The sequence below is a fragment of the Zea mays genome, chromosome 7, assembly GCF_902167145.1.
Source record: "Zea mays cultivar B73 chromosome 7, Zm-B73-REFERENCE-NAM-5.0, whole genome shotgun sequence".
In the NCBI taxonomy this organism is placed as follows: domain Eukaryota; kingdom Viridiplantae; phylum Streptophyta; class Magnoliopsida; order Poales; family Poaceae; genus Zea; species Zea mays.
Genome location: NC_050102.1, coordinates 67541935 through 67553969, shown reverse-complemented (window position 1 = coordinate 67553969; position 12035 = coordinate 67541935). Strand labels below are relative to the sequence as shown.

Genomic DNA, 12035 nt, shown 5'->3' with positions numbered 1-12035 from the left:
TGATTAATGCATCTAATTAAGAATTAAGAAACAATTTTACTTTTGTGTTTCTCATATTTTTATGAACAAACTAGATCTCACTTGCTATATAAAATATATAAAATATTTTTAATTTTTTTGCTTCTTACTTAGTCATCCAACTAATAAAAAAATCTATACTGGATCTGGCTGAACAGAGAAATAAAACCAATCAAACAAGCTTGATCCATAGTATATGTTTCCAACTTAGGGCTTGTTCGGTTAGCTTTCAATCCATGTGAATTGAGTGAGATTGGATATGTTTGAATCCTAAACAAGTCAAATTTCTTAAAAATTTTTTTAATTCTATCCAATCCATGTGTATTAGGAATAACCGAACAAGACCTTATCGTGGCTCCAAATCTGATGTCGGAGTTGAGAAACCAAACCAATCACGCTGTATTTCTCACGGGTCCCGATCGCCTCCGTTCACTAGCGTCCGTGTCCGATCCGATGGCCTTCGGGGCGACGAGGGTTTTGCCTCAGGCAGTACAAATAGCGCGCCTCATCCGCGCCGCCCCCGCGCTTTTTCTCTCTGCTGACGCCGCCGCCGCCGGGAGCCGTACCCCGGGAGAGCCCCCCAGCCCTTATCAAACCCTAAATCAAAAACTATCCAAAAAAATCCGCAAAAAACTAGAAAAAATCCCAAAAATCACCACTTGATTGGAGATGGCGGCGCAAGGGCAGGCGGCGGCTGGATCCGCGTCCGAGTCTGGCGGCTCACCGGCTGCCTCAGCTGCTGCAGCGGCGGCGGCTGCGTTCCCGGCGACTTCTCTCTACGTGGGTGACCTGCACGAGAGCGTTCAGGACGCACAGCTCTTCGACGTCTTCAGCCAGGTCGGCGGCGTCGTCTCCGTGCGCGTCTGCAGAGACATCAACTCCCGCAAGTCGCTCGGCTACGCCTACGTCAACTACAACAACACTAGCGACGGTAAGAACCCATCTGTAGTATTCTCGATCTGTATTTAGTGGCAGTTAGGCTTTAGACGCTGGATCCTCGATCGGTTTTCTCGGTAATGTTGTCATGCAATTAGGGTTCGATGGTGTTTGATGCGGTTAGGATTTTTGTCCCTCAGTTCTTTTTTATTTGTTGCGGTTTAGTTCAAAAATGAACTAGTGGCGATAAATATTCGACGATAAATATTCGAGAACGGAGGTAGTAACTTATTTTCCTCTGTTGTTCGTGATTGCAAAATGTTCTGGCTGGTGAATTTTAGTGGTTGATTTGGACTTACCTCAAAATAAAGAACTTGGGTTCCCTGCAAAACCGAAATTTACCTTACTGGATAGATCCTGTGGTATATATAACTTGAATAGGTGCCTGTGTTTTTGTCATGTAACGAGTGTTTTCTTTGCTGTGCATGTGGAGTTAGTGGGATTGGGATTTGTTTCATTCTATTGAATTACTGTGGTTTATTAATGTGCCCTTTGATCAGTGGAGATGTTGGATGTGATTGTTGGCTAAATTTTCTTTGGTTAAGTTGTGTTCTGGTGGCTGATGGTATTGGTCACTTTTGAAAATTTTATATACTGCCCCCTTATTGTAATTGCCACTGTGTCCATGAATTGTGGGTTCATCTGAGTCTATAAAATTTGTACCTGATAGCAAGTTTGTGAACCCCCTTTCGTTGTAATGGCAAATATCCAATTTTCTCTATAAGAAATAGAAAATGTTTTTTTTTCTGTTTATGCGTGATATTTGTTGCTACTGCTTCATTCTATGTGTGTTTCTGCATGTGCACACACATAGATTTGCTGCACCTCAGATTCTGTTTTGGACGTTAAAAACACCCATGATATATTTTAAAAATTCCATTATTGTGCTCAATCCAAGCTATTTGTGTTATGCTGAAGAGGCCTATAAAATCCACACGGTAAAGATTGTAGTTGCCCTTTGGGCCTCAATTGTGGCCACTTGCTTTCTAACAAACTCCTCTGCATATGATATTTCAGTTTGGAGCCCCTGCCCTTCTTTATTCTTTTTGGCCTTGTATTGATCAGAGATCTATTGCAGCTGCACGGGCACTTGAACTGCTTAACTTCACTCCTATCAATGGAAAGCCTATCAGGATCATGTATTCTAACCGTGACCCCAGCTCGCGCAAAAGCGGTGCAGGAAATATATTTATTAAGGTATGTTCCTTGTTATTGTTCTCGTTGCTGAACTCCTTGCTAGGCCATCTGTAGGTTGTGCCAACTTCCTTGGGACTAGAAGGATCCATTAGTTTTCTTAATTTTTAACACCACTTCGACTTTCCAGTCATGTTACCTGACCCCCTCTTTTCTAACTTTGCAGAATCTTGATAAGTCAATAGACAACAAAGCTTTATATGACACGTTCTGTGCATTTGGGAATATCCTTTCATGTAAAATTGCAACAGACCCCTCAGGAGAATCAAGGGGATATGGTTTTGTTCAGTTTGAGATGGATGAATCCGCTCAGTCTGCCATTGATAAACTCAATGGTATGCTTATCAATGACAAGAAAGTGTATGTTGGACCTTTTGTTCGTAAGCAGGACAGGGAAAATGTCTCGAACAATATCAAATTCAGTAATGTGTATGTGAAGAATCTGTCCGATACTGTTACTGATGATGAGTTGAAGGAGATGTTTGGAAAATATGGAACCATAACAAGTGCTGTTGTTATGCGGGATAGTGATGGAAATTCTAGGTGTTTTGGATTTGTCAATTTTGAAAATGCAGATGCTGCTGCTCAGGCTGTTCAAGAGTTGAATGGCAAGATATTCAATGATAAGGAACTGTATGTTGGAAGAGCACAAAAGAAGTCTGAAAGAGAGATGGAGTTGAAGGAGAAATTTGAAAAGAATATTCAAGAGGTAGCTGAGAAGTTCCAAAACACTAACTTGTATCTGAAGAACTTAGATGATAACATTGATGATGAAAAGTTGCGTGAAATCTTTGCTGAGTATGGCAATATTACTTCTTGCAAGGTCTGTTTATTTTGTTTAGTTATACCCATGGGATGTTTTGTAGTTGTGGCCTCTGACAGGAATTATTTTGTAGGTTATGCGGGATTCTTATGGTGTTAGCAGAGGGTCTGGATTTGTTTCTTTCAAATCTGCTGAAGATGCTAACCGAGCTGTATGCTTTTTAGTCATGTTTTGTAATGCTGATTTGATCTGGCAAACACATAAAATAAGTTTCTTATATAGATTTCTCCCATTTAGCTTACCGAGATGAATGGCAAAATGGTTGGAAGCAAGCCCCTTTATGTAGCTCTTGCACAGCGTAAAGATGACAGAAAGGCAAAGCTACAGGTAAATATATTCCTACATGGTTCTTGGATTTATACAACTTGCGCTTTTATGCTCTTTCACAATTCAGAATGTCTTGTTTTTGCTTGCATGGTTGGTGAAAAGTCTGGCGAATTTTACTAAACTACACATAACCGCATATATTGCATCTTACTCCTATTTCACATGTTAGTATGCAAATACTTTTGAGTGATTAAGGGCCTGTTTGGTTTGATGCCTAATTTGCTACACTTTGCCTAACTTTTTGCCTACGGTTAGTTCTTCAATTCGAACGACTAACCTTAGGCAAAGTGTGGCACATTTAGCCATGAACCAAACAGCCCCTAAAATGTGCATTTCAGTAGTTGCTTAATTCCTATGAGATACTCTGCTCAAAGTTTTATGATTTATTTTATTCTGGAAAGAGTAAATTACACCAGCGGTCTCCAAACTTCTCTGGGTACCTGAATTTTTATTTCGGCCCTGTTTGGATCCACCCAGATAATTAGCTGATCTATTAGGCTTCCAAGTAGCACCTCCAGGTCCCGGGTTCGATCCCCCTCGGGGGACGAATTTCGGGTTTGGTTAAAAAATCCTCTCACTGTGCCCTGCGCGGCACCCTCTAGCTGGCCGTTGTAGAGTGGGCGGTGATGCCCGCTAGTGATGGGAGCCAGGGTTCGGGGATTTTCTTTGCCGAGAATATGTTTCGGTCTCTTAATATAATACCTGGAGGGCGGTTTTTCCCTCCCCGTCCGAGTTTTTTTTTCTGTTTTGGGGACCTATGCGCCACCCCCGAAGAAGTTTTAGGGCCTGATTGGAACAAAGGAATTTTGTAGGAACCTTATAGGGATTTCATGTTAATCAGTTCAATTTCACAGGAAAAATGCAGGAGAGAATTTTCCTGCATTCCGAATATGCCCTTAAGTATTACTGATGCACTCTTTTGAAATGTACTTCGTATTAGTTGACCAATATCTTTAGTGTCAATTTGTACAGCTATATTCATATTTCAAATTGCTATCCCCACTACATCAGTATTATGGCTGAACTGATATATATTTATGATAAATCATTGATTAAATTTTAGATTTGACACCAAAACAGTTAAATATACCTTGGTGAAGGGAGAACACTGTAGTTTGGATTACAAAGTTTGGACAGAGGTTTCTTGCTGCCTGAAATATTTGCCTTTTCCTTCTAGTTCATGATTCAGGTCTGCAGATTGTATTTTGGGGGTGTAGTTATCTAGATCTATGTTAGCTGGGGTAATTGCTTCATGTGTTGGCAAACCTTCTAATATTCTTAGTTCAGTTTTGTACTCTTCTATATAGTGTTGATTAGCAAAATTGCTATAACCCTCATGATTTTTTTGTGCTGTTTATTTGATGAAATGTGATGCTCAGCTCATTTCTGTTCTCTAGTCCTAATGCAATGTACTTCTGATCCTCGCAAAATTCATTATGCTGCGATCTTGTAAATCTATTCTAATTTTACTGCTGCTATGCAGGCACAGTTTTCACAAATGCGTCCTGTTGCAATGGCACCTTCAGTAGGTCCTCGCATGCCCATGTTTCCACCTAGTGTTCCTGGAGTTGGTCAGCAGCTGTTTTATGGTCAGCCACCTCCAGCCTTCATCAACCCTCAGGTATGCTCATTTTATGATGTACATGTTCTCCCTCAGTTTCAAACTATAAACTTTTTGGCTTTTCTAGATAAATAGTTTTTGCTACGAACTTAGATATACTTTGTTTAGGTACATACTAAAAGTAATATATGTAGAAAAGTCAAAATATCTTACAATTTGGAATAAAGTAGGTCCCGGTGTATTTTTGTTTGGTAACATTTGTTATTACCATATACTGGTATGATCTTTGGTAACATTTGTTATTACCATATTCTGGTTGCTTGCACTACGGCTGGCCAAATGTAACCAGAGCTATGTTATTTTAATTTTTTACATCCATTACAATAAACCTAATGTAACCTGAAATCTTGACAATCATACATCTACTATTGCTCTCTAATTGGTTTTTTTTTGCTTTGAAAGTTGATGGATACATATGAAATTATGTTTTGTGTAAGATGCGTGAAGAATTCTTCCCTGATAGTCTGTACTAGGCTAGATTTAAAGGTTTATGTTATGTTGTTGCCTCCATATCTTTTGAGCTGATCAATTCTATGTTGTTTGTTAGGCTGGATTTGCTTTCCAGCAACCTATGATGCCTGGTATGAGGCCTGGTGGTCCAATGCCGAACTTTATGATGCCTATGGTTCAGCAGGGACAGCAACCGCAACGTCCTGCTGGTAGGCGTGCTGGGTCTGGTGGAATGCAGCAGCCCATGCCAATGGGTAGTCAGCAACAGGTATGCTGTATCATTCTTGGCATTTTTCATTTTTGTTCGTTGAACTGTGGCTTGAAATTTCTGTATGGCTGTAGATATTCCCTAGAGGTGGTCGTGGCTACCGCTATGCTACTGGACGTGGAATGCCTGATCCTGGCATGCATAATGTTGGTGCTGTGATGCCATCTCCATATGAGATGGGAGGGATGGCAATGAGAGATGCTGGTGTCTCACAACCTGTTCCAATTGGGGCACTAGCCACTGCGCTTGCTAACGCCTCACCAGATCAGCAAAGACTGGTGAGAATGGACAAGCTATTTATTGGTTGCTCCTATTTCTTAATCAAGGGTGCTCATCACTGTGTCCTGTGTTGCAGATGCTTGGTGAGAACCTGTATCCTCTTGTTGAACAGCTGGAGCGTGAGCAGGCTGCCAAGGTCACTGGCATGCTTTTGGAGATGGACCAGACGGAGGTTCTTCACCTGCTGGAGTCGCCAGATGCTCTCAAGGCTAAGGTTGCTGAAGCCATGGAGGTTCTCCGCTCAGCCCAGCATCTCCAGCAGAGCAATGCCTCCACCGAGCAGCAGCTGGCTAATCTATCACTGAATGATGGCGTCCTCTCCAGCTGAATGTTTCTGATGATTCAGAAATTGCTGGCAATTTTTGCTTGATACCTATCTCTAGAATGCAATTACTTTGTTTACTTTATTGGAATTTTAGGTGCTGCTCTATAATTAGCTGAACTAGGGGGTGGATTTAATTGCCTTGAATTGGTTATTTTGGTTATATGAATATGTTATGTCGGAGCTCAGGTCTGTCATTTTGGTATATGGTTATGTTAGCCCTTGTCCGTTTATCACCCGAATTATCACAGATTGAATTTTAGAGCGTCATTGCTTTTCTAGCTGATATTTTGTTAAGCAACTCGTTGCCTCGAGATGATCGATTAGGCTATGATTTTTTTCTAGCAGCGTACTAATTTTTATCTTTTATTTCAAACCCTAGTATAAAATGGTATATAAAATGGTATAAAATAGTGTTTTGCACGAGTCTTAGGCTAGCCTTCCTATATCATCCTATATTTCCTCTATTTTTAATTTTACTCGGTAAACAGTGTAAAACACAAATGTTTTGTATATCTATATTGCTCTACTCACATTTGAGACCTAAAGAGAGGCTCTATGTGGGGAGTGTTAGAATATAATATAAGTGAATTGCTCGTCTCTTCCTATTAGCTTAATCTTTTGTGCTGAACTTGTTGACACATGCAACTAATAGTTCGTTTGTGAGAGCTCTCATCCAGGATTCTTTAGCTCCAAGAGCTAATTCTCTATAGTGATTATGAGTGATTCTCTTGTAAAACTGAATCTATTTGATGAAAACCGTTTGACAAATAGTATGTGAAGTGATTTCTGAGGGATTAAAATGTGAGTAGGTTGGAAGCGGCGAGAAGCAGATTTTTTGGCTTCCACCTTCTAGTACAAAACATAGAGTATATTAACTCCGTTGCCACCATGGAGCAGTTTGGTTTTTTACTGTTTGGCTGCGCGGGTGTGATTCTCGCTAGAGGTGGAGCGGTGGGAGCTCTACCAAATGCCCCATTAATGTGGTACCAAAGTTTTTGAGTTTGAACTCTGGTTAGCACAACTAAATAAAATAATTGTTGTTTGCTCCTATATTCTATATTCCACGTCAGAGACATAAAAGGTTTGACATGTGCGGAGTGTTAAAATATAATATAAGTAAATTGTTCACCTCTTTTCATCAACTTAAGCTTATTTACATGTATTAAATCATAGCCTTAGATCTAATCCTACTAGCTTTGGGTCTAACGGTGAAAACGGGTTGGATATTCATATCGGGTATTGGATATGTATAGTATAAATATTTAATTTTTTAGATATAGATCTAGATATTTTTATATTCAGGAATGGTACAACTACATAGTGTAGCTTTGGATTCATGATGTATTTGAAGTGAGACTATTTGATAAATACTCGAATATTCAGGTTGAATGCCGGTACCCGAGTTTGAGGTATCCGTTTTCTTTTTCTACGTAATATGTTATAAAGTTACAACTTTTATGTATGAACTCTGATGGAGATAAAATTTGCATCAAAAGAGTAGAGTATATTATATTTTTGTTTGAACACATCTTCATATGTAACAAGACTATATATCACATGTGGAACTCCAATACTTCATAACTTATTAATGTTGTATTTTTTTATTTTTAAGACAAGGTTTTGGTGTCTAGTAAATTGCTTAGCACATAATAGATATGCTAATTATGATGGTAACACATATCTTGTATTAGACTATCTTGTATTGTATTAGACTATTGTATTTTTTAAACCTTATCATTATATTTAAATTATTGTGTTGGAATATCTTGTGTTATATTAAAATATTGTGTGACTCAAACCTCTTCATTATATTCCAACTATTATATTGGACTATCTTGTGTTTTATTAGACTATCTTACGCCATTTGAAAACAATCATGTGTTGTATTAGATTATTCTGTGATTCGAATCTTTCATTATATTTGAAATATCTAAACTTATATACTGTGATGTTGATCTATGGTCTATAATGCTCGTGTGTAATTGTTTAAGCGTGAAATTCATGCATTATCCGATAAGTATACAGTATCCCGATGTATCTAGCCAAACAATATCCGTATCAGTCATTTATTTGCTTGAGTAAATTTGGTCCATGTATCCTATCCATTTTGTTTCTAATTATCCATATTCAATACCGAGCCCGATTAAAATATTACAGTAGGATACAAGATGATCTACCATTTGTTCATATTCACAAGTTTTTGTCCTGTCGGTGTTCTAAACCTCACTTCGAGAAGTAAATTTATTATGCATGTTCAGGGCTCCGGACTGTGTGCTGCGGTGGCGCAAGATTTATACTGGGTCAAGCAGAATGTTCCTACTGTTAGAAATATGCCCTAGAGATAATCATAGAGATGAGCATATTTTTTTGTATCCATGATATATATATTGCTTAATTGAATATCCATGGAAGGCACCTTGTATTGATTAGCAATTATGTGAATTGTTTGTGAGATTCTTTACTTATATGGTTATTCTAAATGATGTCCCTAGTCAAAGTCGATGACTAGCACATGTATTAGTTGATGACTACATTTCACAAGTCATGAACATGGAGATGTTAAACTAATAATGTGGGCGCATGTATGACATGAGGCTGGACCGACCCAACGTGAGATATTGTAATATAGTTCTCTTCTTGCAACATGAATACTGTATCCTTAGACCTGAGATTGTCGCATGTTCTCAAGATGTGAATTGACTTACTTAGGGACTATCAAACGCTATCCCGTAACTGGATAGTTATAAAGGTAGTTTTGGGTTTGTCAGGAAGCATGCTATGAGGCATGGTCAGTCAAGATGGAATTTGTCCCTCTCTTTGTGAGAGAGATATCTCTGGGCCCCTCGAGTGATTGGATCAAGAAATGCGTGGCCGTGCTAGGGTTAAGAGTTAACCATTGAAAGGATTCCAATTCACAGTATCGAGAAAGAGAGGTCAGCTTAGAGCCAGACCAAATATCGTGAGACAAAGGGAACAGCATGTACGTAATGTCGCAATGGTTCGTCTGATATGATCTTTACGTACACATAGGAGTTGACATGTCTTGCTAGAGGCTGCTGTCAATTATTGGGCCAAGTAAAAGTACTCGGGCTATGTCTATTTGTACGTGAACCTATAGGGTCACACACTTAAGGGGAAGGAAGCCTAATTCGGATTAGATCCGAAATTAGACTGGGCTTTAGGGTTAATGATGGGCCTCGGCGTCAGAAGCCCACCATAACGCCTATATAATGAGGGGCGGGGGCGCGGTTAAGGATAACCTAATTCGCCACCAGCGAACTAACAGCCGCCGCCCACCTCTCGCCCTCGCCAAGCCGCCGTCGCGAACCTAGCAGTTCGGTACGCGGCGCTTCCTCCCTGTACGTGTGGATACCTCGGAGGTGCTACATCTGGAGCACTTGGACGAACCGTGCGAGGACGTGAAGGACGCCGGCGACTGCACGGCACTGCTCGACGCGTTCGTCTACATCGAGACGTCTTCCGCTGCTCTGCGCGTCTAGTGGTAATTCCATGACCTATAACCGCAGTAGTTCTTGGTATTATGGGGATGAAAATTTTGTTTTGCGCTAGCGTAGCCTCCCCGTAATCCTACAGTGGTATCAGAACCAGGTTCTGCGTAAGTTTTAGGTCTGGATCTAGGTTCATGTGATGGATCTACTTGATGCACGGTTTGATTAGATCAATTGGTAATAAAGGGTTGAAGTAGATTACATCGGATATGACTGGAGAGATCAGTTCGTCCTTCTCTGTTGTATGCGCGACTTGCCCCTACCGGCTGGAATCACCATCGGGGCTAACTGCGTACACAACCAGCAGATTGACGCAACAGATCGACGTCATGAGTGTAATCTTCTTCGGGTCGAAAGTCTCGGATTTGGGTTGATTTGATCAACCGCATGAGATTTCCAGTGGAATTTCCATACATACGATGCATGGGACCGCCGTGGCTATCTGTTGTAGTGGCGAACGTATAGAAACGTGTTTGTCTAACCTGTTTTTGCAGGACATGTGATCGGTATGGCTATTATGTGTATGTGATGCATGTTAACAAATTATTCATGACCTGCGTGTCGTGACCAGGGCAATACGGCTGGAGCCACATGTATTGTCCAAATTTAATGTAATGACCTGCGTGTCAACATGTGATGATCCAAAGCGTATATGTAATTTGTTTACAAGCATACGTTAGATAGGTCTTGAAGGACTCATCACCTGGAGGATGGCATACCTATATCATGGAGATGGAGATCATCGTGATGGACAGATTATTGGAGATGGAGATCACCATGTGAAAACAAGCCATACCGAATCACAACTGTTGTGTGAATGCCATTCTTATTGTTCTACTTGTTTATATTGCATATATGTCCTTGCGTGCGATGTTATAAGTAGGACGATCCCTCATAAATGTTTAAGCTTTAATGCCTCTCCAAACCTTGCACTATCATAAGTCTTGTACAATTGGTGGTGGGTCTATGAAATTAGGGTGCCACCAGTTTTCCTTGACTAGATAGGTTTGTATCGGATACGAACTGCAGAAAGGGTTGGTTAACTTAAACAAAGCCAGCTTAATGGTTAAGGACTTTGAGGCATAAGGTTGGGAGCCGAGACATAGAGATGTCACCCAACAACAGGAGTCATATATATGATATGATTAGCAAGTAGTTGCTTACCGATCTACCTTGTCTTCTAGCGGTGATGCTAAAGCTCACTAGTAGACTTGTTAGTTGTGGATTCTGAATCACTAAGTATCAATAGAGGGATATTGATTTTAGTGGGAGTAGACTATTAAATGTTTAATATGATTTACTCTGTCATGGATATTTTTGTCTTAGTATTTTGCATTATTTTGTTGTAGATAAATGGCACCTAGCACACCAACATTTACTTTGCGATCGATTCTTGAAAAGGATAAGTTAAATGGAACAAACTATACGGATTGGATCCGTAACCTGAGAATTGTTCTCAGGGCTGAAAAAAAGGAAGACGTTCTAGACACCCCACTGCCAGAGGATCCTGGTGAAAATGCAACTGCCGCAGCTAAAACCGCTTACAAGAAAGCAATGGATGCTAATCTTGAAGTAAGTTGCCTAATGCTTGCTTGCATGGAGCCTGAGCTCCAGATGCAGTTTGAGACAAACCATGAGGTGTACGATATGATCGTGGCGCTCAAGGATATGTTCCAGACTCAGGCTAGGACTGAAAGGTTCAATGTGTCCAAAGCCTTTCTGGAATGCAAGCTAGCAGAAGGCGCAGCAGTTGGGCCACACGTAATCAAAATGGTTGGTTACAGTCAGAGGTTGGAGAAGTTAGGCTTCCCAATAAGCCAAGAGTTGGCCACTGACTTCATTTTGGCATCTCTTCCGCCCAGCTATGGAAACTTCATCACGAACTACCATATGCATGGGGCGGAGAGGGGCCTCAATGAACTATGTGGCATGCTGAAAACTGCAGAGGGGGACATAAAGAAAAGTGCTGGCAGCAGCGGCCATGTGATGGCGGTCCAAAACAAACCCAACTTTAAGAAGAAGGGTAAGTCTCAAAAGAAGAAGGGCAAGGGAAAGGATACAATATCCAAGCCCAATCAAAAGCCCAAGGCTGGACCAGCTGCAGATGCAGAGTGCTTTTATTGCAAAGAACTTGGTCACTGGAAAAGGAATTGCAAGCAGTACTTGGCCTCTATTAAGGATCGCGGCGGTAAGGGTACAGCCGCAGCAGGTACACTTGCTATTCACATTACAGAAATTTTTCTTACTGATTCTTATATTAATTCTTGGGTATTTGATACCGGATC

General features: G+C 40.5%; 1 protein-coding gene across 2 annotated transcripts; it reads left to right on the top strand.

Annotated features, from left to right (window-relative positions):
- The first annotated feature begins 540 nt into the window (after positions 1–540).
- On the top strand, positions 541–6519 carry LOC100381531 (Polyadenylate-binding protein 2). Of its 2 annotated transcripts, none has more exons than XM_035960641.1 (9): positions 541–949; positions 1972–2151; positions 2315–2971; positions 3045–3122; positions 3209–3298; positions 4782–4919; positions 5467–5637; positions 5712–5915; positions 5993–6519. In XM_035960641.1, exons 2-9 carry the CDS (start codon positions 2092–2094, stop codon positions 6242–6244), a joined length of 1650 nt encoding a protein of 549 aa, XP_035816534.1. In that variant the 5' UTR covers positions 541–949; positions 1972–2091; the 3' UTR covers positions 6245–6519. The 2 variants fall into 2 exon arrangements, with proteins under 2 accessions (XP_035816534.1, NP_001307816.1); NM_001320887.1 differs by having other exon boundaries at positions 2033–2151; positions 5993–6442.
- The last annotated feature ends 5516 nt before the right edge of the window (positions 6520–12035 follow it).

Coding starts and splice junctions, on each gene's coding strand:
- LOC100381531 (NM_001320887.1), top strand. CDS start 688: ATGGCGGCGCAAGGGCAGGCGGCGGCTGGATCCGCGTCCGAGTCTGGC. Junction 2,972..3,044: donor GCAATATTACTTCTTGCAAG/GTCTGTTTATTT, acceptor ATTATTTTGTAG/GTTATGCGGGATTCTTATGG. Junction 3,123..3,208: donor CTGAAGATGCTAACCGAGCT/GTATGCTTTTTA, acceptor TCTCCCATTTAG/CTTACCGAGATGAATGGCAA.